Below are 24,792 nucleotides of genomic sequence, written 5' to 3'. Positions count from 1 at the left end.
AAGTAGAAGCAAAATATTTCATACATGCACCCACAGTATAGGCTACACGAAATATGCTGCATGCGGCGTTAACGTTCTGGTTTGATATTTGGCTATTCTGTGCTAATTTGTCCCACGTTCCCCACTCTATTATAATATAAATGGTCTGTCTCACTTATCGACGAAAGCTTCGAAGCAATGCAATACTTTGTTTAATAACTTTATATACAATGTTCGTGTTAAATCACACAAAATGCATGTGGTTATTATGGAGAAAATAAAATACTGAATATATACGAAGTATTGAATTGCGATGGATATACAGTTAAATATCTGAGGCGTGGTGTGCTGTGTGTGCTGGACTCATTAATATTCAGTACAACGTAATGTCTTGGCTGTTCCTCGTAATATTTGGACAGAGCAATGAACACAAACATACGGAAACTAAGCAGTTGAGTTCTGTTGGTTATAGCTAATGTAATGTGTTTTAAATCAATGTGCTGCGTTGTAGGCACACAAAGGTGCGAGCCGGTCGGCTGAACTCATAGCGTACCAAGTCCACATACCGCCGTTTCCGAGTGTATGAGGTTGTATTCCTACCCTGATGCCAACACTTGTCCACGAAGCGTAACCAGCCTTAGGATATCCTCCTAGCGCCAACCAATCACCATTATAACCAGGTTGTCCGTTGCTTTGGGTGATCGTAACGTTCTATTTTTAATTTAAAATGGTCATGGCTGAAAGAAAACGAACCACAACTTACCCTGTCATAAGTCATTGCAAGCCAGGATTGGACGTTGTCAAAACTGGACGTAAAAGAAGATTCCATGTATTTGTATACTACGTCATACATTGCTTTGTTTTCGATGTCAACAAGCTTGCCATCCAAAGATTTGCAAAAATCGGACGTCACTTGTTTATTCCATGCGTAATTACCAGTAGTATAAGGCAGCCATATGAAGTGTTGTTCATATCCAGTGCCATTACCTGCAAGGATATCCCATATGTCATTGTGTTGCGGCAGATATACACTGATAGCAACTTACCAATATACAACGTCCATGTTATTATTAAGTCCAAAGCATCCCAACCTGATGCCTGGTCAGTTCGCGTAACCATTACCACCACATTACCCCTAAGAATTTGAAGCACAGTAACTTTGAACTCATGTGACTTACTAATACTGCATGGTTTCGCTGTTGCGTAAACATGCGCTGGTACCGAATTTAGACAGAGCCTGTACAAAGAACAACCGTGTTTTGTGATGGAGTTTAAAATGTGTTTCAGATCTAGCTTTCACTTCAGTATAGTTTTAAAAAAAAACTGTTATCCAAACTTAGATGCAATAAGTTTTTTTTGGTAAATTTGAATAGAACATGATAGCCGATATATAAGATATTTTTTATTTCATCTCCAAACTGTTGTGGGAGCTCACCTGTAAGCAAAGTTCATGAAGCTGCTGGAAGTCTTTGATTGAGAAGTTACTTCATATGTTCCGTTGTACACTGTCGGTCGTTGTGCCGAGCCTATATATATGTAACAAATATGCTATATGATTATACACCAGTTAAGTACATTGTTACTTGATATAAATGCAGACATTTGCTTACTTGATGTAACAAAAGTCCAGAAGTAGCTGAGTAAGAATAATCGTAGTAGAAGCTCCATGATTTGAAAGTAAAGACAATCTCCGTTACCTATACGTACTGCTTGCACTGAATAATGTGAAAGTGAATGACGGAATATAGCCATTTTATACATAACTATATTATGTCCGCCACTTACCCGGAAATTGAGCCACCTCAGAGTTACGTCACATGTCTTTCCAATTCAAATATTATAGTTCTGTAAGGCACACCATAATATCCAACAACGGTTTATGAAAGTTGTAAGGGCACGATTTCATAATTCCTTGAATGTTTCTCTTAATGTTTACTATACCAAATGGGGAAAAATGGAATAGAAAGGTGTCCCATCTTCCCATACCCTGCTGTATATATGGATATATATATATATACATACATTTATGCATTTCCTACTTTTTGTTCATATAAAACTCCAAACGAACGAATACGCCAGAATTTTGGCAAATAGACTCAATTCAAAAAAAGTTTCTTAAAACTCTTTGGGTAGGCTCTATGGTTTTTATCTCCGGCAGGTTGTGTTTGTACGTCGCATAAAGTGTTGGGTTAATTCTTCCGTCGCGTTTATTTTAAGAAGTTGATTAACGTTTCTTTGAAAAGTTTGCACTTCGATAATCGTATTGTTGTTCATGTCACTGTATAACGAATGCACGTACGTTACATAACTTTTCGTACAAGCAAAAAGTTATGTTGGTCTCAACTTCACTGTACAGATTCTAACACAGGTACAACACTTTATTGTCACTGATAAACATCAAAACATAGTGCATTCTTAGGTTGTAGTCCCCATATAGTGCCAACGGTATCACGATGTCTATATTTACTACAGCTGTTGAATTGTTATCGCCAGCTAACGTGCGATTCACAACAGAAGGTATTTTCTCGAACTTTCTGACCATTCCCAGTTGTTATCTGACCATTCCCAGTTGTTGTAAAACGTAAGCTGTACTGCGGTGTTGCTTTTGGGGTAAATTAAGAAGACTTCGCCTGCCTTATTTCACGGCAAAATACAAAATATTGGATTTAAAACTATTCAATATAAAAGCTTTGCCACTTGAAAATAACCGTCGTTGTTGAAAAAATGACAGAGATTCAGTGTTATAACACGTCTTGTGGAGCTAAATTCGACCCAGCATCGAATACAGAAGGTAATATTGTCGATAACTTAATTGTTTTTAAATGGTGAACTTTTGTTAAATTTTACAAGGTGACTGAACTATGTAGCATATTTATACAAAAGGATACGAACATGACAAGAAAATGTTGTAACAGATTCATGCCACTATCACTCTGGTGGTCCAATTTTTCATGATGCACTAAAGGGTTGGTCTTGTTGCAAAAAGAGGACAACAGATTTTTCAGAGTTTATGAAAATACCTGTGAGTGAAAAACTGCGTTGACTTTTCTTGACAGTTCTTCTGCTAATACTGATTTTGCTTGTGTTTTAGATAAGTAGCTGCTTAACTGGCTAAAACAGTGACATTTAAAACTGTAATGTTGCTATTATGAGTATCTTATTGTTATACACAATCTGCAGCCAATATAAATTATAAGTGCCCAGTTTTCCAGTTTGTGCAAGTTATAACATTGACTTTACATCCAGGGTTGTACAACTGGAAAACATAGCAATGAAAAACCAAAAGCAGCAATGAAAGCAAAAGTAGAAACAACCAAACAAAATAAAGAAGTTTCGATATTAGAGAAAATTATAACGCCTCCACCAAAACCTATTAATACTGTGGAGTTAGACAGACCAAGGTATTGTTGATTCTGTTTAAATTTTGGTTAAATGTAACAGCTGTATCTGTGTCTATGAGTCTGACTGCAATGCGGTTTTGCTGCACCGGTCGCTTGAAAGACCTAAATGGGCTTTATGGGTGTTGGGGTAATGGCCCAAGTCTGCCCTAAATCCCAGGTCCTTCGCAAGGACCTCACCCTTAAAAAAACAAAAAAACAGTTGTGTCCAAATTTAGGATAAATCGAGTTAAATTTAATTTTAGTTCGACAGAGCCCTTGATAAGCATTCCAATTAAAGTTACATCGTCTTATGACAAGTTGAAAGCCATGAAAACGAGCGCAGCTGTTGATGACGGAGTTATTAAAATCGGGACCAAATGTCGGAATGGAGGATGTGAAGAGGTATGGCTGTTGTATTATGCACTTTTGATTTGGAACCTTTGTAGCATATATGTTTAATTACTTTATTATTGTGTTTAAACCAGGTATATGCGAATGCACCATGTGATTTATCAGAATGTAACCATCACCCTGGAATACCTGTGTTCCATGAAGGGTAGGTATTCTAATATTGTATTGTTGAATGCTACCAACAAGTCTATAAAATTTGAAATCAAATGTATCTATTTAAAACAGGATGAAATACTGGTCGTGTTGCCAGCGTAAGACGAGCGATTTCACGGCTTTCCTCAGCCAAGCTGGATGCAGCAAAGGCAGTCATTTGTGGAAGAGCAATACAGAGGAGAAAACAGTTTGTCGAAAAGACTGGCATCAGACCGGACCAAACGTTATTGTCTCTATATTCGCCAAGCATGCAAACATTGAAACTTCTAAATTTGAAGTAAACCAAGTCTATGTAAGTTACTTTGTTGTCTGTTTTTCACCAGTTTTATAAGGATTATTTTTTTCACAGTTAAAAGCCAACATCGATTATGAAGGACACAAGCATTTTGATCTACAGATGCATTTGTTTGGTGTAAGTAGGCATTGTTGTATTTGTTTATTCACAAAACTTAAAACCTTTTGTCATGTTATAGGTGGTAGATCCAAAGGTTTGCAAAGTTACTGTTTCTGGAACGAAAATTGAGATCACGCTGCGAAAACGAGACGCTCTATACTGGAAAACACTGGGGGAGGATGACAGCAAGGAAGAGGTCCAGGAACAGGAGCAAAAAAAACTAAAAGTGACAACAAAAGTGGAAAAGAAAGCAGAGTCAGACAGTGACAGTGACTTGTCAGGAATAGATGATGTCATTTTTGACTGACACAAAAACATTTTTGCATCCATGTCTTTTCATACAAAATATTTATACTGTCAATGCATGCACGCACTTATTCTTTAATTTGACCTGGTTTTATAAATTGGCTTCCCAACAGTTCAGGAGTTTACAGCTTCAAACTACGAACGTGGACCTTGTTTACAAGCGTCTATCGCATTTGTAACAAAAACATATACATACTTCGTATTACCTTCACAACTTTTTTATGTGTTCGCGAAATAAATAATAAACTCAATCTATGTCACAGCAGACAGATTTTGTAAACTTTTTATTCTGGTTTTTTAAGTTGGCTGCCTAACAATTTAAAACTAAACAGCATTTTTTATAAAGTTTCTGTATTTACAAACTATATATATTGCATTTAATATAACAAAAACTTTACAAAACATACTTTTTCCCTTACCATTGCCCATAACATTATTGTGTGTTGGCAGTTAGCATAAAAGCGATTTCACATCACATGGATGGCAGAATGTGTTGGCATTGTTGACAATATGTAGCTCAAGAAAATTAAAGTCAAACATCATAAGTAATCCAAGGCATGATGGGAATCAAGTTGAAAGAGAGATTTCAGGCAGTTTAACAGCATTAAGTAAGTTCTGCGTGTCTTCCCATACTTTGTCCATATCCTCTAAACTACTCAACAAATTTTCAACATTGACTTTTTCCTCGTGTTTTGCAAGCTCCGAAGAACCAGTACAATCTTGATCAAACTGGAATGTAGTTTAATTGTTGCAGTACGAGAGAAGCCGTTATTCATATACGCAGTGTGATATTTTGTATAAGAAATAAATGTAAACCTGTCTTCAACAAATTTATACCTTACAGTCAGGTAGTCTTGAAACTTCTCAAGTACGACTGAAATCTTGAATGTGGTAATTAATTAATTAGGCAACTTAGGCTTCAAACAGTGCGTTTGTGATTAAATTGGTTGATTTTAGCAAAAACCAAGCAGTCAAAGCAGTCTTTAATGCCCCTGCATTATTTTGGTAGTAACTATAAAAACAATAAAAGAAAAGCGTTATGTTTTGGGCATCACTGACATAAATAGCCAAAAGGCAATTGTAAAAAATAAAATTAAGAAATACCTTTCTATTGTATACTAGTTATTTCCTGTAGTATATGCTATTCTACAATCCTAAAGCCTAATAAAATGGTCTAGATTGGCAAAATAGATAATTTATAACAAATCAAAAAAAAGATTGGATGATGTACATATATTAATATAATATATATATATATGTATATAATATATAAAAAACTCCATCAAACCACATCTAGCGAACCACATCACACCCTTACCTTGATATTTTCCCCTGAAATTGGATCAATGTTCAAACTTTCCAGTTTTTCCACCAAAGATAGATTTCTGGAGTTCATTTGTTTAATTTCTTCCTTCAGTTGATATTCTGAATAAAGTTAAGTCCAATTAGAAGTTAGGACCAATTCACACCCATAACAGAGTAGGAGCTATACCAGCAGGCCTATTAATTCAGGAAACCTTTAGGCTTAAGCTGTCAAAACGTATTCTTAAGAAACTCTCAAAGTAATATTTTTCAAACTGCTCAACTTAGGACTTATATATTTATGAAGATATATTTGTTATTTAATTAAAAACTGTTTAGCAATGCAGTGATTTCGGTCGATTTGAAGAATGCAAATTTACATTTATAGAATAATATATAAATAAATATATATATTTTACCATTTTGTTGCAAGTCAAATATAAGATTTTCTTTATCTTGTCGTTCATGCACAGACTGAGTCAACTTTAATTTAAATCCTTCTAATTCATCCTCACTTTCCTTTAGTTTTGCTTGCAGAGATTGCTCTGATCTGAAATATACCACATACCATAACTTGAATGTATACAACATCAAAAAACAGAAACACAAGGTTGTCATTAAACTTGTCTATGTTTAATTTACCCCACTTATCTCAGATTATCTCTCCACTGTTTTTACCAATTGCTACATTGTGTTTGTGTTCTTGTGTGTCATGTGTTTTCTTGGGCAAAATATTTAACAGTAAATGCTCCAACCTAGTGGTCACTTATGGGTTCTCTAAATGTTCAGCCATACATTACAAAAAATCCCTCTTAAAATAATAACCCACACAGTTACATTCGTGGTAACTCGTAGCCAAACACAAAACAAAACACTGCTATAACAACTGCCATTGACCGACCACTCAATAATAAACAAGTTACATTCATTCATTTAATTACCGTAGAAAGAACATTAAATTGGTGCTGGTAGAACAAAATTAAATTAAAATTTGTGCATGCAAATTACCAATCAACAAAACATATGTTTTAGTACCAAACGTTATACAAGTTTTTGAAGTTTTAGTTATGTTAAGACAAAACACAAATAACATCTGCTTTAGAAATTAAAAATATAATTTATACATGATATAATATATACGATATACCTTTTAATTTCAGATATTCCTCTACGGTCTGAACCGCACTTTTTAACTACTGCTACGTTCTTTGTTTCTTGATTAACAGGATTTGGTTGTTTCAGTCGCTTTGGACCAACTTTCTTTCTTTGCCCAGCCAGAGTTGGTTCATTGTTTTGGTTCTTTTCTGTTAAACACTTCGTTTGTAACAGCAAATTCTTTTGTGATGCATGTTTTTCAGGGTTGTTATTAACCCCTTTAACGACACATCTTGGAATTCGTGACGGGGAAGGCATTTCCTACACTTCTACACACATCTGTCTCGAACTTTCGCGAAAAAATGTAGAAATTTTAAATCTTCCGCGCTTCGGTGGATCCCCTTGATAAATCCGCGAAAAAATTCATAAATCACAGAAGTCGTTTTCATTTTTCCAAACTCCAGCTCTTCGGTTCTTTTGGTATTTATCAAATAGAAAAAATAAATACACCTTATGCGACACCAGCAGTTCGAAACTACAAAAAGTTTATTGGTTGATTGTGATTTGTGCACAGATTGTATAACAAAGTTTGTCCAAATTTAGTTTGAAGTTTAATGTCTCATTTATGCCTATGTATTCCTATGTTAAGCCTGAGGGACACTACAGTAGCTACATTCACATTCCTCAACGTTATACAATTGAGTCCTGTCTTACTATACCTAAAAAAGCCCTTTCCTAGTAAAACCACACAGAGTTCACACTGTACAAGTCTATTGAATAATCACACTGTAAGCGCTTATAGTTAAAGCTAGGCTGCAGTTTAAACCGCGAAAATCAATTGAAAAATGGAAATGAAATCACAGAAAAATGCGGCGTACCAGTCTGCTAATTATAAATACACCGCTTTCACACAATTCTTTGCAATTTAAAAAAAATTAGAAACATTAAATACCAGAACATGTTTATACTTTAAAAGCTACGCTCCTATTTACTCTGTTAATACACTTTTTGTTTACAAATTTAATTTTAACTAAAATTGATATCTACCAAAAAAAACAGTTATTGTGTTCCAGCAATAACAAATTAAAGAGCATTAAATGAACAAACTATTGCCACAATAATATATTTATACATGGATATATGGATTTAAATAAACTGAAGGATTTATTCCCAAACATGCTTTTCGCAGTGACTGACAGCCTGTAAAATAAACACATGTCAGTTTAAATGCAACAGTAATTCAAAAGTCATAACATTATAACACTTATAGGTTGTAAAGTTATTATAAAAGTTAAACTAAACTCTATGGGTGACAATGTTTCGTTTAGCTCAAGAATTTGCAGTTACCCACACGACTTCCGCGAAACGAAATTATCGTTCTAGATAAGTCGTAGAACAACCTGCACACACTAAATTGAAGGATAATAATAACATTTGACGCATATGAACATAAAACTGTGACATTGGTTTCAATTCTCAATGTTGCTGAACTACTGTGTAATTGGGCAATTGGTGAAGAAAAATTTGCCACCTAACATACTATCAGTAATAGATTTTGAACAGGCAAAAAAAAGGGAATATGTAACCCTGAAATTACTACAATATATTTCCACCATATTAACTATACAAGCCAAATGTACTTACATTACATTCTGTAGCTGTTTGCTGATTCTTACACCAATAACTTGGTCCAAAAGTGCAGGGGTTTGCACCCAACATATGGTTTTGTGCAGTACACAGTTTAAGGTGCTGAGAATAAACATTGATATCAAATCTAATGATGGGTCTGCTATACACTTAAATTCAGTAGTTTTAGGTTTACCACTTTTAAAAAATAAAAAAATTACAGTAAAATAGATTTTTTAGCCTAAAACAACCAATTTTTAGAACAAAATAAAGACCATTTAAAACTGGCATATGTTTATACTATAGTAGAAAACCTTACACAAAAGTATTCTTATACTTACGATGCAAATGTAATCAGGATCAGCAATGTTTTCAATCATGTCAAGTATTTCTGGTGTGTATTGTTTCACTAGGTCATCACACTTGAAATATGACAATTGTTAATATTTAACTTTGTGTGTTGACTGTTGAGGGTTTGAACTTTGTTTTTGTTAGTGGAAATAAAGTAAATTTAGTAGCACTTGGTGCATTCTATTTTGAGGAGACGAAAATTGCCCAATAAGTTGAGATCTGAATCATGACCAGATTCACATAACAGTTTTATTCTGTGTGGATTCTTGTCAGAGGACTCATGATTTAGGCCAAAGTTGGCCAACTACCCAAACAACCTTGTTTTTCAATATCATTGACTATATTTAGACATCCCATACGAGACCACTGGGTAAGAACAGTTGCTGTTACATGTCTTTACTCACACTACACACCTATTAGTGTCGGCGTCAAGCATTGAACTCTGTACCCCTTGGTTACAATGCAAGCGCCCAACCACTGCACAGGACTCACATCACATTTACTAAATTCCAACTTACAGTTTCCTTTAGAGAAGCAGGTAGTTTGACGCACAAGTTATCAAGTGCAGCTTCTACTTCAGCTTTGGTTGAGTTTGCCCCAACCTCTTGGTCAAGGAAGCCAATGGCTGCTTTGCATACGTCGCATAACTCGGATGATTTGAACATCACCTTGTTCTGGTAGTGAGATAAGAGTTTTAAAGCTAGCCAGCCAAAAAGATGATTCGAACTATTGTATGATGGCTATTTTTCAATAAAAACTTTAACAATTTTGAGATAAGTTAAATTCATGAGATTTTAAGTAAAAACGTTAAGTTTTTAGTTTGTCGCATGGATTATTGAATTGTCAATATTCCATTTTAAATATTTGCATTCTTAAAGTGGGTTTTTGGAGATTTATCTATATTTTAATTGAAATTTGTATTAGATTAAAAGGCACTTTAAAAATACAAAAATCTTGTAAGTTTAAGATTACTCACAGAATTAGAACAGAGCTTGAGTGATGAGCAGACGGCACTTGGTGCAATTTCTTCCAACAATAGTTGAATGATCATTGGCCCGTTATCATTGATGAATCCAACACATTGTTGTTTCAAGTCACCAGGGATTATCATACAAACTTTGTCAAGGGCTGCTACAATCTCTGTCTGTGTGACCAACAACTTTTAATAGGGCAGTAGTTTAACCTTACTGAACCATGGATTGTTCCTCATTTCCCCATTATTCTATTAGCATGGACTAGGGTAATAAAAAAATAGCAATCATGGACTTCAGTGATGCAAAAAATACTTGTGTTTAACAATATAACATTAAGTTGAAAGTAAAATTAATTTATTGCGCACATAATCATGAATTGAAATGAGAAGCTACTTTTTGAACAATAAACCTTGATGAGTCAAAATATCAAGACCCTGGGCATAGCATTGTGGTAAACCACCCAACATAACACCCACATACCTGTGTTGCGTTCTCTGAGAGCAGTTTGTCAACTTGTGTCATGACCGCTGTACATAATTCGCATGTCACATCAGATCTGACTTTAATCTGTGTGTTCTGGTAATATGAAAGCTAGTTAACAAAAATCTGGCTAAGCAGTATCCTTGGCATAATGTAAAATAGGCCCATATAGAAAAAAACACCAGCTTCGTGAAGCATTGTGATGGTATTAGGACACACTTTTTGATAAATACCACTTTTTTATATAAAGTTAAAGATTATTTCAAATTCACCTTGTATGACGAACAAAGCTTAATAGCCGCACATAACTCTGACGGTTTGATTTCTTGAGCAAGAAGGTTGATTAAATCTGTTCCGTACTGATCAATTAGGTCTTTGCATTCAGTTTGTAGATTAGCTGGGAGAACTTTACAGATGTTTTCCACCGCATCAACGATCTCCGTCTGTCAACAAAGTGGATAAATAGGTTTTTAATGAATAACAAGAGATCAAAGCTCTTATAAATAGGCACATATTATACCTTCATTACAAAAAGAGTTAATGAATATGCAATTATTTTAGCTTTATTTGGGTAATGGGCCAATACTGACTTAAATCGCAAGTCCCCTGGCATATACGTATACTACTATTTAATAATTACAACAATTGGATGAAAAAAGATCAATATGGACCTTAAAATACAAATTTAACAAACTAACGTTTAATAAAAGAAAGTTTACCTCGGTGCTTTTATCTGTCAGTAGTTTGTCCAACTCACTGGCAACTAATTCACATACTTCGCATGTTGTTGAACTAGACACCTGTGGAAAATATGGTTCTGTATTTAATACTGTTGTGTAAACACGAAACAGTGTTAGTGATATTAAATTGCAATAGGTAACTTAAAATCATTGAAAAGTGTTCTTTTTAGCTATAATGAAGCGGCCATTTATATACAGCCAAGACTCATACAGTTTGGCAGACGAAATCCATGACCTTAACTTTTACATGAATGGTGCGCAGTTATACAACATTCTAAAATCTAACCTTATTTAAAACTATGCCCTACTAAAAGTCATGTGTTTTATTCTAGTATAAGTTACATTAAAAGCATTCAAACCATGCAATACTCTAAAAACAAAAGTCTCTAACTCTCTAGGCATTTGTTTATTTATTAAAACAGCCTTAGTGCAGAAAATTCCAACACTTTGCATACCTTGCTTAAAGAATATAATAAATAAAACTTACAGCATATGAAGTACACAGTTTGAGTGTTGCACAAAGTTGGGCTGGTTTAATCTGCTGTGCAAGCAAGTTAATAATCTCTTTCCCATATTGATCGATGAGTGTTTTGCATTCAGTTTGTAAGTTGCTCGGTAAGATGGTGCAAACCTTTTCAACCGCGGCAATGATTTCCGACTTTTTAGAAAAAAGTATATTTGGGTAAATTAAATATGGATTTTCCGGTCAGTTTTGATGAAAACAAAACAGCCACAAGCCCACAACTGTCTTGTTTATTATACGTCTCGGTTTAAATTGTCAAAATACAATGGAATTCACAGTCCATTTAAATTCAATTTAAAACCACTAAAAACAACAATAGTTCAATTTTCAGAGGATACACTAATATATATATATATCTATGAATGTACCAAACTACTTTGAAAACTAGTGGGTTACAAAAGTTTTGTATTATTTTTACCTCGGTGCTGTTTTCCGTTAACAAGCTGTCCAATTCCCCGGCAACCAGTTCACATAATTCGCATGTTGTTGAATCGGACACTTGTGACTGTTAAAACCATATATTAGAACGATGAATTATTGTGTCAATTTTAGAGCATAGCAGGGCAATGACAGTTATAACACAGGTGTTCTGTTGAAAACACCTTGTGCCTGCTATCAATTTGTGGGTGACTTTTTTCCATATGGCAGATAACTTAAACAGTTTGATAGTGACCACTGGGCACTGGGTTGGAGCAATAGCTGTTAAGTGTCTTGTCCAAGGACATACACACACAATGGTAGCGGCACCAAGCCTTGAACTTGGTATCCTTGGGTTACAATGAGGGCACTTCACCAGTTCTGCTTCAGATTAAAACTTAACCAAATTATAGTAGGGTGGGGGAAGTTTTGACACTTTTAATTTCTATTTTCTCTTCCTATTTGGTAGTAAACATATAAAGAACTATAAAACTGTATCATCATGACTCTCGTAGACCAATGTTATTTGTTTAAATCACGAAGATACTGGAATACTATAAAGGTGTCCCATCTTCCCCCACAGTACTATACTTACCTCCATTATTCTTACCTTGTATGAAACACACAGACCGAGCTCAGCACAAATTTTCGATGGGTCTAATTCTTGTGCAAGTAACTGTATGATAACAACCCCGTACTGATCAATAAGTGAGTCACATTCTGTCTTGTATGTAGCAGGTAAGATGCTACAAACTTTCTCAACTGCCGCGATAATTTCTTGCTGGAAGTTTTAAATCACTTTTTAGGTTACAAAAAATAAACTGTAGAAATAATAAATGTTGTGTGGTTTTTAAATAATGCTTTAATTTATGTCATTGTTTATACAGACTTAAAACAGAAAGCAATGCTTTTTTGCTAAATGCTTTTTTTAATTTTTCTTTAATGTTTTTAAATATATTAATAGTTTATCAGGTTTTCGTGATTTTACTATTTTTTTTTCTAAATGTTTTTTTAAATTTTTATTTAATGTTCTTAAATATTTTAATAGTTTATTAGGTTTTACTCCTTTTTAAAGTAATACAGCTAAATTGTATTTTATTACATTTTTTTGCATACCATATTAAACAGCATTACATTTATAAAGACAGTGTTTACACTCTACATTTGTACGATTTGTTGCAGATATGCAGATATGAATTACTAGTGTTGAATACTCTCACCTCAGTGCTGTTGCTTGTAAGCAACTGATCCAATGCCGTTGCAATCAATGTGCACACCTCGCATGTTGGTGAACCAGATACCTGAAAAATACAAACCATAAATATATATTTTCCACAATTAAAATGGCTGCTTTATCTACTGAAGGGTTGGAAATTAATGGTTAATGAAGTCAGATTTGGCTCATTTGATGATTGTTTAACTACAATGCATATTTACTTATGCGCGATTTATTTGGTATGGGATCATTTAGGACTTTATGACACGGGTATGTAATAGGACAAGGATATATAATAATACTCTGTGAGAGTGGTTCTTCTACACTGATATTGCACTCAACACATTAATCAATAAAGTCTGTTTGAGAACTGTGATTGTAACTGCAGTTTTTAAGTTCTAAAGATAGATCTTGTAGCGGTGTAGCCTAATACAAAAATCAATTTAGAATAGGCACCTTGTTATAGTTTGCTTGTGGAGAACAGAGTAGAAGCATGGAGCAGATGGCACCGGATTCAACTTCATTTATAATGAGATCAACGAGTGTCCTGCCGTAATGATCAACGAAATTCTGACATTCTTGCCTTATGTCGCCCGACATCAAACTGCAGACTTTCTCAAGTGCAGCCACCACTGCTGCCTGTTGTTTTGGGTAGAAAAAACAAAATTACTTTGAGAAAAATTATGTTGAAATAGGCAATTAAACTTTTACAGTATATAACTTTAGCATTATAGTTTCAAATTATTCTACCGAATAATTAATGCCGATGAAACGTTATAATAAAAGCTGCTTGCAAAGTTTATTCTATGAGTGTATCAACAGTTTAATGGTATATATGTATATTTAATAGACATAGGCTACCTAAGCCAAGAGTTTGTATATTAACAGGAAAAAAGCCAATTGTTAAAAATTCATAGTAATGCTTAAGTAACATTAACTATCCAACTTTTCGTGGCTAAGAAAAAGGACAGTTTGGTTTTTAAACAAGCAGAATGAAATAAAACATTACAAAACACATCACATATATAGAGTGTTGTTTTAATATGACAAAATAACTACTGCACTAGTTACCTCTGTCTTGTTCCCTTCAAGCATTTGATCGAGTTCATGAACAACTAGCTTGCATACTGCACATGATATAGGATCCTTAGATAAAAAGATGGAATTTTAAATAGTTAATATATTTTGTTGATTGTTTTTCGCATTTAATTTTCATTTTAATTAAGTAACAAATTGAGTAACTTACCCCTGCACCTACTGGAGCTTGCTTTGCCACACTTACAGGTTGTACGGCTGGTTTATCGGCTTCCTCACACATGTACAGGGTACTGCAGATCAACCCTGCATCCTGTGTGTATTAGGGACATATTACAAAATTTTAGCATTTTTTTAACAAGGACATTTTTACAGGACAATATTTTATCCTGTGTTTATATCAGGGAGTTAATACAAGAACAACATTCTTTTTACAAGAACAATACATTGGAACTTTTTACAAGAACAATACATTAGAACTTTTTTTACTAGAACAATACATTAGAACTTTTTTACAGGACAATATTTTAGCATGACCTTGAAGTTTAAATTAAAGAAGCATGGAGCTAAAACTGCTGCAAAGTTTGTTAAAAGTAAATATCTACTAGTCTAAACATGTGTGTTTTCGGGGTGGAGTTTTTACAAGGGCATAATTTTATCAATGTCTTGATATTAAATTAGGAAAGCATGAAATTAAACTGCAAGTTTTTTTAAAGGAGTTCTTTGAGCTCAATTCAGTTGTTTAAAAACTTTATTCTTTTTAGCTATTTAGAGTGAGACAAAAAATGGTTTTGTTTGAGTGGATCAAAAAGTTTAAAAAACCATTACTAACGTAAGTAGACTGCTGCGTGGAAAGCAACAGAAAGTATAAATAACGTATTTAATATAAAAAAATGTTTTGAACCAAAATATATTTGAAGCAAAAAATGTTTGAACCAAAATATAAAAAGCAATGAAAATTTCAGCTGTTTTAAAAATAAAAATGCAAAAAATTGGAAAATATAAGAAGCTGTTTTTACGGGGTAAGCAGTCAAAATCTTACATTGTAGCTTATCATGTCCCACAGTTGTGGAAGATATTCCTTGGTGAATTCACTGCACTGTGGGTGGAGATACATGCAAGTTGTTGCACGGCCAAAAGTAAGGGGCAAAAAAATATTTGATTGAGAAAAATTGCCACACCAGAAATTTTTCAAAAAATTTTCAATAATTTTTTGAAATGAAATTAAAAAAAAATACAATTTTTCTCATAAAAAAATTCACACAATTACCACAAAGTTATTGGGAATACTTGTAAATTAAATAATTGTAAAAATACGTACTGTAACTGATATCAGGTGTAGATAATTATCAATTGCTTTGGCCACAACAGAATCACACTGCAATAATTTGTTAAGCATTGTAAATTAATTATAATCTCAATTTTAAGTAAATTTTGCCGTTTTACATTTTTAAAGAGTTATAAATTGAAACACAACATTTTATTTAGACATTATCAGGTTGAGAAGCACAGGCCTAAAATGGAGTTATATTATACAGTTTTAAACGTTTTTATGACTTTAACCTGGACATTTGAGCTCATGACTATAAATAGACTTAATTGAGTCCAAAAAATGAGGTTGAAATTTAGAATCTTAAATATAGAGCTGCAAACTTGAAATAATTAAATCACACCTCAGATTCAAAAAATCCTGGCACTTGTTTGCAGTACATGACGCCAAGCTCTTTAAGTTGTTTTTCCTGAATTAAGCAAACCAAAATTATCGCAATAAAAACAATTACATTAAAAACACGGCAGAAATCAATTAAATTATCATTTTCTTTAAGTATTTCAAATATTTTTAACTTATTTCTTTGCTGTTGCAATTGGAAATTAAATTAAACGCGGAATTACTGGGAGGTGTTATACCAGTTGTTCAAAGTCAGGGCCCAACATGGAGCATTGTTCAGTAATAAGAGAGTTCAGTTGGTCCTATTTAAAGCATATTGTGATGTCATATTGTCATAATATATAATTGTGTCGTAATAATAAAAGTCAATGGACTTTTAAGGATTGGAAATGATTATAATTTGTAAAATCTTACGATAACTGATTTGTTGTTTTGGATAATTTCTTGCCAGTCTCCAAAGAAAGCAGTGCAGTCTGTACATAAATTGCCGGTGACCATTTTCTGGAATAAAGTGGTTATAACTGGTTTAAACTTGAACCATTGTTAAACTTATGGGGTTTGTGCCAACTAATCAGTTGTAGCAACTTGGGTGAAAAGGTAATAGACCATTGGCCTAAATCCTAGGGCCCATGATGTGGCTTGTCGTTGGACCTCGCTCACATAGAATATGTTTTATAGGCTTGACGCTGCTGTCATTGTAGGTATGTGTTCTTGGACAAGACACTAACGGCAAACCCTGATAATGTCCCACTGTGTGGATGATGAAACATGGATTCTTTAAGATCATAAAACAAACATAGGAGGATACCTTCCCCCCTTTTAACACACTTATATATACTTATTATATACTGTGTAATAAGTTTAGTAACTAGCTACTTACCTTGTGTTGTGAAGTAGCAGGGCACATCATGATTGTTGAGCAGATGGTGTTAACGTCCTACGCAGAAGTATCCAATGTTTAAATGTTATAAAAATAGTTTTCAAATTAAGCCAAACCACAAAAAATTACAATTTTTTGATAGGTAACACAGAATTATTTTAAAGATCAAAAAACAAATGAAATTGTGGCCTTATGTGTGATTCCAATTATTAATGACTTAAACAAAACACAATTGGAAAGAAAACACAAAAATGAAGACATTAAAAGTTTACTGTATTGGTATAGACTTAGATCAGTATGCCTATCCATTATAATTACTTAACAACAATTATAATTACAATGAATTGAACTTCAAACTTCTAATTATGCAAACTTAAATAATCAACAATATAGCAAAGAGAGGTATACGGCGTTTCGAGTATGAACAATTGCTACACTGCAAAATCAAACAGCGTTTTTATTATTTTCATAATTAAGTTGACACCCCTCATTGTGGATTGCTTGGATTTCTGAACACCAAACTTACATTACTGACGATGGCGTCTACTATTACGGGTATCACTTGGTCTACAGCTTTGGTGCACTTAAGTAATAATAAACAGACATTGTTAAGTGGTAACTTACAAGCTTTTCAAACTGTGGAAGAAGTGTAGTTACGGCATTGGGAACTTGTAACTTGCACTAGAAATTAGAAATGATTTGATTTTTGTCGTGATTATAAACCGAAACGTTTTTACCAATTTAGTTCCAAGAAAACAACCGTTTAGTGCATGTACTGTTTTTTTACCACTCTTGCTTTAAATTAAGCCAAAGTATATTGCATTCAACACATTAATCAAAGAGGTTCCCTATGTTTGACAACTATGAGTGTAACTGTATTTTAACAATGTCACCCCGGATTTTACCCTGCTGTTAGGTGTCTATACAAACAAGCAGAGCCAAAGTAGATTGCATTTGTCACATTAATCAAAGAGGTTTTCTATGTTGGACAACTATGGGTGTAACTGTATTTTAACAATTCACCCCAGATTTAAAAAAGTAAAGTTGCTTTGGTATAGAGGATACACTCTGATTAGTCTAAATATAAATATTTGACATTTCAAATGTTTTAAAACATTACAACCATCTTCTATGATGTTAAACTTAGTGCTTGGAAACAAAAACAGTAACAAAGATTTAGCCTCGGTAATACTTATTAATTTTAGAGCAGCCTTCTGGCTGTTTTTTCTGGGTTGTCATGTTTATATAGAAACTGTCCGAAAAAAAAACAATTTATGTGCATAAGGGACACTGTAGTTATAAATAAGCTTACCAACTCTGCAACAACTGGATCAAACTGACTGCATTGTTCCTTTACGAGCTCCGTGAGTTCAGACTGCAATAAAACAATGGATGATGTGTAAGCACATCATGTGTGTGTCACGAGTGCCATGCTAGGTAAGCATGATGTATAATGCATATAAGAAAAGAGATGTGAAGAAAAAAGAGAAATTAAGAAAAGAAGAGAAATGATTGGGAAAAGGGAGGAAAGAGAAAAGTTGTTTGGATCCGAAAGATTAAAGTAAATATATATTTTCTTTGGGTTGGAATGAATTAATTACATTTTGCTAACTTTGCTAACAGACATGACATGTATATGAAATTTCTTCATACACTCTGATGTCTCACAAAATGGCAGAAATTATTGGAGCAATTTTTACGCATTTTAAATTAAGATGAATAACAATGAGAGTCAATTATGTTAAAAGTTAATCATGATAAACTTACGATGATCGTTTTATTATTGGCTGCTACTCCTTGCAAGTCCTTCATGAAAGCTGTGCAGTCTGTACAATATTTCTGGTTATCCAGTTCTACTGGAACCTGTATTGTAAAGCATGGGTTAGGAATCTATGTACCAATTGTAGGCATTGTTATGTACAGTATGTTTTCTATATAGTATCGAGGGGCAAGATGGAATAATAAGCACATAATATCCCATGTTTCCTGAACGTGTTTTTACCAAATAACAACGCTTCTTTACAGTCGTAAAAATATGGTTATATAATTAGGTAAACATAATTTTTTTACTGTCAACTGAACAAAAATACCATGGACCAATACACATTGCATAGAGACTCTATAATAGAGTAAATAACAATTACCTGTTGTAGCGTATTAACTCTAGTGATTGCTGACAAAGATTCCTTTGCAGTTCCAGCTTCACAGAAGTAAATTGACCGGCAGATATCCATTGGGGACTATGAATTATAAGATCTTGATGTTAAAATAAAGTTCTAATACGATTTTTTTGTAATCATGCCAGACCAATTTGTAGAAATTGAAGACCAATCTTTATTACACTAATACATTAGTTAGTTATACTAAGTTTGTAAAATATATTTTCAAATACTGACTGAGTCACTGGGTGGATTGGGTTTATCGGAAAAATATGCAACAGTGAGTATGATAAGAAAACATTAACACTTTTTATAAATGTATTTAAACTAGCATTCTTAAACAACAAGTTCAGTCTTGTAGGGTAAGATAAAAACCGTTAGCACATATTTTCCAAGCGAATTTTAACAACAAACAACCCTTTTTTAGAGTCGCGAGGATACGGTTTTATAGTTCTATAAATATTTTTTGTTTGCTACCAAATAGGACGCAAAAAAAAGAATGAAAATATGCCCCAACAACCTATCATATACCTTAGACTAGATTTAGTTAGAATAATATTGCAGTGTATACCAGGCAAAAGGTTGGGAATGAACTGTGTTCCAAGTACTTACATTTTCGGCAAGGGCTTGCCACAGTTTGGGTAAATATTCCTTAGCTAGTGTTGTGCACTGGTGGAGTGGTTGGAATATGTATGTGTTATGTAATTATGGTTGTCTATTCAGTGTATGATTGAATTCATCATTGGATATTGTTTTTGCGGATATTGTTTATTGATGGTTCAAAGGGCATAATTGGTGTGCATACATCGTATGATAATTGATGGCATATATCATCTGATAAACTGTGTGCATATATCATATGACTGATTGCATTACAGAGACATCCCATGTAATGCAATCAGTCATCAATTATCATCATATCGTATGATAATTGATGGCATATATCATCTGATAAACTGTGTGCATATATCATATGACTGATTGCATTACAGAGCAATTATTTGCATTTGTATTCGAGTGAATTAACCTTGGGTAAAAAGGCCTTGAAAATTATTGCAGCGTTCTGTTAGGAACCAACACTCATATGCAATGAATTGAGAAATTGCTATAGATATATATTGGTTTTTGAAATATGTGCAATTGAAACCCATTTATTTTAATTCTTGGGATACTTATTAGAATTAACATTATTGGCAAAAATGGCAATGATTGCCCACATAATATAAATTCTATTCTGTAAGAGTGAGGTACTACAGTGTGTCACCTCATGGGATCAGAGATTTAGGCCAGTGTTGGCGGGTTACCCCAACACCCACGGTTCTACGACTGAACCTCACCAGATGTTGAAGCCCGACGCTCCCCCAAAGTTAAGTGACAGGGGTTTTAGTATAAAATACCAATTTAAAAATTACCACAATTATAAAAAGACTCACTTCTTGCATGAGGCGGTTGAGAAAAGTTTCAATCACCATGCCGACGTATCGTACGCACTGTTACGTAACAATGGAATCAATATGATTGGTCAATTTGAATTAATACAAAATTTTAATCATCAAGATAATCAAATACCTGCTTTCGTAGATTAGCTGGCTTTTGCAGGCAGTAAAAATCAGACATTTGTCCAATAATTTCATTCTGGGATAGAATTATTGACAGAAATTAGCAAAAATCAATCCAATTTAATAAATTGAGCTGAAATCAATTAAAAATTATTTTCAGTATTTAATATCTGGCTACCAGTTTGTCGAGACCCCCCAACGCAGTACATTGCTCCAATATTTCTTGTGTTAATTCGTCCTTAATAGTTTAGATCAATTAGCATATAAACCTTTTAATAAAATAATAAAACAAAACAGTAAAATCTGTCACAAAACTGTAAAATAGTGCTGTTTTTTTAACTATGTGGTTTTTAACTATATGGTTATATGGTTAAGAACATTTTATAGTATAACAGTAAACACCTAATCAAATATTACCCAGTTTTATAAAGTGATATCACAGTGTTAACACAAAAACCTTTGAATCTTTAAAATACTTCATGAATATATGAGACTAAGTTTCTAATGATTTATTAACAACTGTATAAGTAAAGTACAACAAAAATAGTTTCAGTGAATTTCGGGGAGATTCGTTCCTTTTTATAGATAATATACATTAACATTGATATGTGTTATATTATACAAGGGTAATAGTTACCACCACAGTCTTGTTGTTGATCATAAGTTGCTTCCAATCATCGAAGAAGTTGGTGCAGTCAGTACACATATCATTGTCCGACTTCTAAACATAAAGGGTTGGTTTAGAATATCTTGCTATTTTCGTAAAGGACCAATCCTGGCCTAAACCCTAGAACTCTTGGTGTTGCACGTTTTGAGTATAGTGGGTTGGGGGAAGATGGGACACATATATATTCTATTTTCTCGTCTCATTCGGTAGTAAACAAAAAATATTCAAAGAATTATAAAACCATATTCTTGCGAGTCCCATAAGCCGTTGGTAATTGTTTGAAACACGAAAAAAGATGTTTGGATATTATGTGTTAAAGGTGTCCCATCTTTCCCCCACCCTACTATATATAATAACAGTTATAGGTGCCTAATCTAAATGCCAAGGTACCAAAACTGCACTTTTTTTCTAGCATAACTTTATTAAAGTTATATGCTAATTGACACAATATTAGCTTTTATTTTGGAAATAGACTGATTATTGCACTATCACTAATGTATATGATGTTTATTTTAGGACATGTACGTAAGATAGGTTTTTAAATTGTTTATAAATTTATAATGGGGCCATGGGTACTTCTAATTTATTTTCGGGGTATATGCACATACCTTGCATACCCTTGTAAGGCGCCTATTATAAAAATTAAAACATATTATCCGCTACAAATTTTAAGATAACTGTATACAATAACACAAGAACTCACCGCTTGAGCTCTGAACCCACACATCTTGATTGTGTTACAAATTGTCGTGACATCCTGTAAGAAAACAGCATTGGAACAATTCATACAAAAGGAAATGTGTTTCAGAATAACAATGACAGATTATACACAGGCTGTGTTGTATTGAATCATTTTGTAAATTATGCAATGGGTAATTGCAAACATTTTACAACTCGTCATCTATTTAAATTCCAATAGTTTATTAGCTAAATTGAAACTTATCTTTCAGATAAAAGAATTGTTGAACAGACAATTAAAACTGTTTGTAAAAATTCAAAGTTGCAAATTTGAACAGGACACTCTCAACTCCCCAGTAACTAAACTTTAAATTACAAACTTCAATTTTTTAATTTAAAGTTTAGTTACTAGAGAGTTAATCTTAGAATTTGCACGGTTGGTTGATTATTACGCATAATCTCTTTATTATAAGTCACAATGTTTACAGCTGATTGCCATCGAGTCAATCAAGATTTGAATGTAATAAATACATTGCTAATTATTTGGGATAAATTTGAAATTTGAGGGAATTATTTCCACACTGTTTGAAACCTCACATTTGCAGTTAGAACATCTAGCAGGTTGGGCAAATACTTATCCACAGCAGTCTTGCACTACAATGTATAATAATGTAATAACACATCTGCACGTGACAGCTACAAAAAATGCTGAACTTTAAAAAAAGGTCCAGCAGAATGTAAAACACTTTCTGACCCACTGAAAATGGGAATAAAAGCAAACAGGGCATAAAATGAGCATTTAAGTTACTCCCCTGGTTGGGCCACAAACATGTTAAATTACCCTGTAAATTTTGTGCCTGTCAAGTGCAGAGTGGCCATTATAAGTTACACTTACACTATCAGTTAAATGGTATGATGTTATATCATGGATTGCTTCTTCTGCCTTCTGCATACACTGACCACATAATGCATATGATGTTAATTATTAAACCAAAGTATGTTACAATGCATTGAATTCAATAATAAAGTTATGGAATAATTAATGTCCCAAACACCTTTAGGCACTGACAGATTAAATATACATTTTCTCGCACACCATACATTGAGCACAAAACATTGCAAAGATACCTTTATTAGTTATCTGTTAAAAGGAAGTCATTGATAAAAAAAATACATATAATTTATAGTAAATATTATAATGCATTTTAGCTTAGAAACTTTTTATATAAAACGTAGCACAATCATAGCCACAACACTTTGAGTCACGTTTTATGAAACATGGGTTCATCATATGATTTAGCTCATCATGACATAATAATAAAAAGAAGAAAACTTACAATCTCATCCAAGCCAGCACCCAATGCATCACATTCTCCTTTCACTAAGTTAGTCCACGATTTCTGAAACATTAATGATATTTGACTATCAGTGTAACAGCATTTTTACAATGCCATCTTAGACTTAGAAAAAAAAATAAACATGATGTCTATAACATAATATATGTAGCAAGTAAAATGAGTTCTATTTCAAGTCATGGAATATTAAGCATAAAGCCAAACATACCACCATGGCGGGGTCATTCATTATCTCATGTTGAACATCCTTAATAAAAGCTTGACAATCTGCACAGTAGTTCTCACTTCCCTGTGACAAAGTAAACAACATATTGTTTATACTGTGTTAAATATGGATTGTCGAACGCATATGTGTTTTGTTTTGTGGCCTACTCAATATTATCTTGGCTTTAATGGCATTAACAGAACATATGTCAAAAAATAACACAGAACATATGTCAAAATCATTTAAAAAAAACGACATTATGGATAAAAACTTCCCAACTCTTAATATTCATAAAAGAGAGGCCATTTTCTAGGAAATAACAATAAGAATAGACAATATTATATAAATTAAAAGGTGCCCGAAATTATATTTCATGCGCACTGTTGCTTTAAACTAAGGATCACACAATAAATGGGTGCATACAAAATTAAAGGGTGGATTGGGTGCATACAATATTGAATAGGAACCACTTATCCAATACAAACCTCTTGTGGTGTTTCTGGTTGGCTGAATAAAGGCAATGGTGCAATGAACGGAGAAGCAACGGGAAGTTCATTGTTTTCCATCGCTTTCTGTAGAAAAAAGTTAAATAGGAAATATATATATAATAATAATTTAATAATTTCACAAAAAAATTACTTGTGTAGAAAAAAACGACGTCAGAAATATAGAATGTTATTTGCACAAAAAATAGCACTTGCGTGAAAAGTATTGAAATTCAATTGTTTTCCGATTAATAAAATAACAGTAATTTTAGGACAAAGTTTAAAAATATTACAAATGGTAAACTAATAAAGTACCACCGAAAATTTGCAAGAAAGTGAAATACTAATTTGGACCTCAAACTAAAGAAATAACACTACAATGTCATTAACACTTTCGGCGCCAATCTACGTATATATACGTTTAAGTAACAATGGTTCGCGGTGCCATCATACGTATATATACGTTTTACCATTTTTTCATTGTTACGAGTGCCGCGTTGCATTTAAACTAATAATAAACCACGTATATATACGTACGCTCGATCTAGGCTGCATTGAGACTAAATGCGAACGTCTGATTTGAGATTACGTTATTTTTGACCAATTAACTTGTGACTCTTCGATCAGCTGTTTCTGACGATTTCAAGTATATTTTACGCATTATTACTAGTTTACAATGTTTCACTGCTGCCACTGCTGGAATAATTACGGATAAATGGTTCAAACTTCAATGATTTAGTGTCCTGATCATTA

General features: G+C 33.3%; 4 protein-coding genes across 18 annotated transcripts in view; 1 reads left to right on the top strand and 3 right to left on the bottom strand.

The window, feature by feature from the left end:
• Window positions 1–175: 175 nt before the first annotated feature.
• On the bottom strand, window positions 176–2,356 carry LOC100185512. Of its 2 annotated transcripts, XM_026837071.1 has the most exons (6): window positions 1,765–2,356; window positions 1,590–1,694; window positions 1,415–1,505; window positions 1,026–1,216; window positions 743–966; window positions 176–690 (listed from the first exon to the last, which is right to left on the bottom strand). In XM_026837071.1, the coding sequence occupies exons 2-6, from the start codon at window positions 1,645–1,647 to the stop codon at window positions 472–474; spliced, it is 783 nt and encodes a 260-aa protein (XP_026692872.1). In that variant the 5' UTR covers window positions 1,648–1,694; window positions 1,765–2,356; the 3' UTR covers window positions 176–471. The 2 variants fall into 2 exon arrangements, with proteins under 2 accessions (XP_026692872.1, XP_002124822.3); XM_002124786.4 differs by having other exon boundaries at window positions 1,590–2,356.
• Window positions 2,357–2,464: 108 nt separating this feature from the next.
• On the top strand, window positions 2,465–4,899 carry LOC100180792 (cysteine and histidine-rich domain-containing protein 1-like). Its single transcript, XM_018814533.2, has 9 exons — window positions 2,465–2,662; window positions 2,700–2,770; window positions 2,895–3,001; window positions 3,226–3,380; window positions 3,623–3,761; window positions 3,845–3,915; window positions 3,996–4,215; window positions 4,273–4,335; window positions 4,397–4,899. Exons 2-9 carry the CDS (start codon window positions 2,704–2,706, stop codon window positions 4,622–4,624), a joined length of 1,050 nt encoding a protein of 349 aa, XP_018670078.1. The 5' UTR covers window positions 2,465–2,662; window positions 2,700–2,703; the 3' UTR covers window positions 4,625–4,899.
• Window positions 4,900–4,957: 58 nt separating this feature from the next.
• Window positions 4,958–7,418, bottom strand: LOC100178423. Of its 2 annotated transcripts, none has more exons than XM_002129513.4 (4): window positions 7,073–7,418; window positions 6,345–6,475; window positions 5,942–6,048; window positions 4,958–5,352 (listed from the first exon to the last, which is right to left on the bottom strand). In XM_002129513.4, the coding sequence occupies exons 1-4, from the start codon at window positions 7,336–7,338 to the stop codon at window positions 5,191–5,193; spliced, it is 666 nt and encodes a 221-aa protein (XP_002129549.1). In that variant the 5' UTR covers window positions 7,339–7,418; the 3' UTR covers window positions 4,958–5,190. The 2 variants fall into 2 exon arrangements, with proteins under 2 accessions (XP_002129549.1, XP_018670079.1); XM_018814534.2 differs by lacking the exon at window positions 4,958–5,352 and adding an exon at window positions 5,590–5,635.
• Window positions 7,419–7,774: 356 nt separating this feature from the next.
• Window positions 7,775–24,792, bottom strand: part of LOC100176110 — a 20,616-nt gene continuing 3,598 nt past the window's right edge. The window contains exons 6-37 of one of the 13 annotated variants that reach the window (XM_026837027.1): window positions 24,040–24,126; window positions 23,558–23,638; window positions 23,332–23,394; window positions 22,890–22,949; window positions 22,020–22,073; window positions 21,287–21,370; window positions 20,828–20,887; window positions 19,703–19,759; window positions 19,076–19,171; window positions 18,699–18,794; window positions 18,244–18,306; window positions 17,556–17,612; window positions 16,932–16,988; window positions 16,466–16,552; window positions 16,056–16,121; window positions 15,704–15,760; window positions 15,425–15,481; window positions 14,594–14,695; window positions 14,419–14,493; window positions 13,804–13,986; window positions 13,352–13,432; window positions 12,742–12,912; window positions 12,133–12,219; window positions 11,679–11,849; window positions 11,171–11,251; window positions 10,724–10,894; window positions 10,452–10,547; window positions 9,974–10,141; window positions 9,516–9,671; window positions 8,988–9,068; window positions 8,665–8,769; window positions 7,775–8,220 (exon numbers count right to left, since the gene is read on the bottom strand). In XM_026837027.1, coding sequence (XP_026692828.1) covers window positions 8,185–8,220; window positions 8,665–8,769; window positions 8,988–9,068; window positions 9,516–9,671; window positions 9,974–10,141; window positions 10,452–10,547; window positions 10,724–10,894; window positions 11,171–11,251; window positions 11,679–11,849; window positions 12,133–12,219; window positions 12,742–12,912; window positions 13,352–13,432; window positions 13,804–13,986; window positions 14,419–14,493; window positions 14,594–14,695; window positions 15,425–15,481; window positions 15,704–15,760; window positions 16,056–16,121; window positions 16,466–16,552; window positions 16,932–16,988; window positions 17,556–17,612; window positions 18,244–18,306; window positions 18,699–18,794; window positions 19,076–19,171; window positions 19,703–19,759; window positions 20,828–20,887; window positions 21,287–21,370; window positions 22,020–22,073; window positions 22,890–22,949; window positions 23,332–23,394; window positions 23,558–23,638; window positions 24,040–24,126 — 2,946 coding nt within the window. In that variant the 3' untranslated portion in view covers window positions 7,775–8,184. Of the gene's footprint in view, window positions 8,221–8,664; window positions 8,770–8,987; window positions 9,069–9,515; window positions 9,672–9,973; window positions 10,142–10,451; window positions 10,548–10,723; window positions 10,895–11,170; window positions 11,252–11,678; window positions 11,850–12,132; window positions 12,220–12,741; window positions 12,913–13,351; window positions 13,433–13,803; window positions 13,987–14,418; window positions 14,494–14,593; window positions 14,696–15,424; window positions 15,482–15,703; window positions 15,761–16,055; window positions 16,122–16,290; window positions 16,354–16,465; window positions 16,553–16,931; window positions 16,989–17,457; window positions 17,515–17,555; window positions 17,613–18,243; window positions 18,307–18,698; window positions 18,795–19,075; window positions 19,172–19,702; window positions 19,760–20,523; window positions 20,581–20,659; window positions 20,726–20,827; window positions 20,888–21,286; window positions 21,371–22,019; window positions 22,074–22,591; window positions 22,649–22,889; window positions 22,950–23,331; window positions 23,395–23,557; window positions 23,639–24,039; window positions 24,127–24,792 lie in introns of all 13 variants that reach the window. The other 12 variants (XM_018814509.2, XM_026837024.1, XM_026837025.1 and 9 more) reach the window with 12 other exon arrangements.

The sequence above is a fragment of the Ciona intestinalis genome, chromosome 12 (genome assembly GCF_000224145.3).
Source record: "Ciona intestinalis chromosome 12, KH, whole genome shotgun sequence".
NCBI lineage: Eukaryota > Metazoa > Chordata > Ascidiacea > Phlebobranchia > Cionidae > Ciona > Ciona intestinalis.
This window is presented reverse-complemented; position numbering and strand designations above follow the sequence as displayed.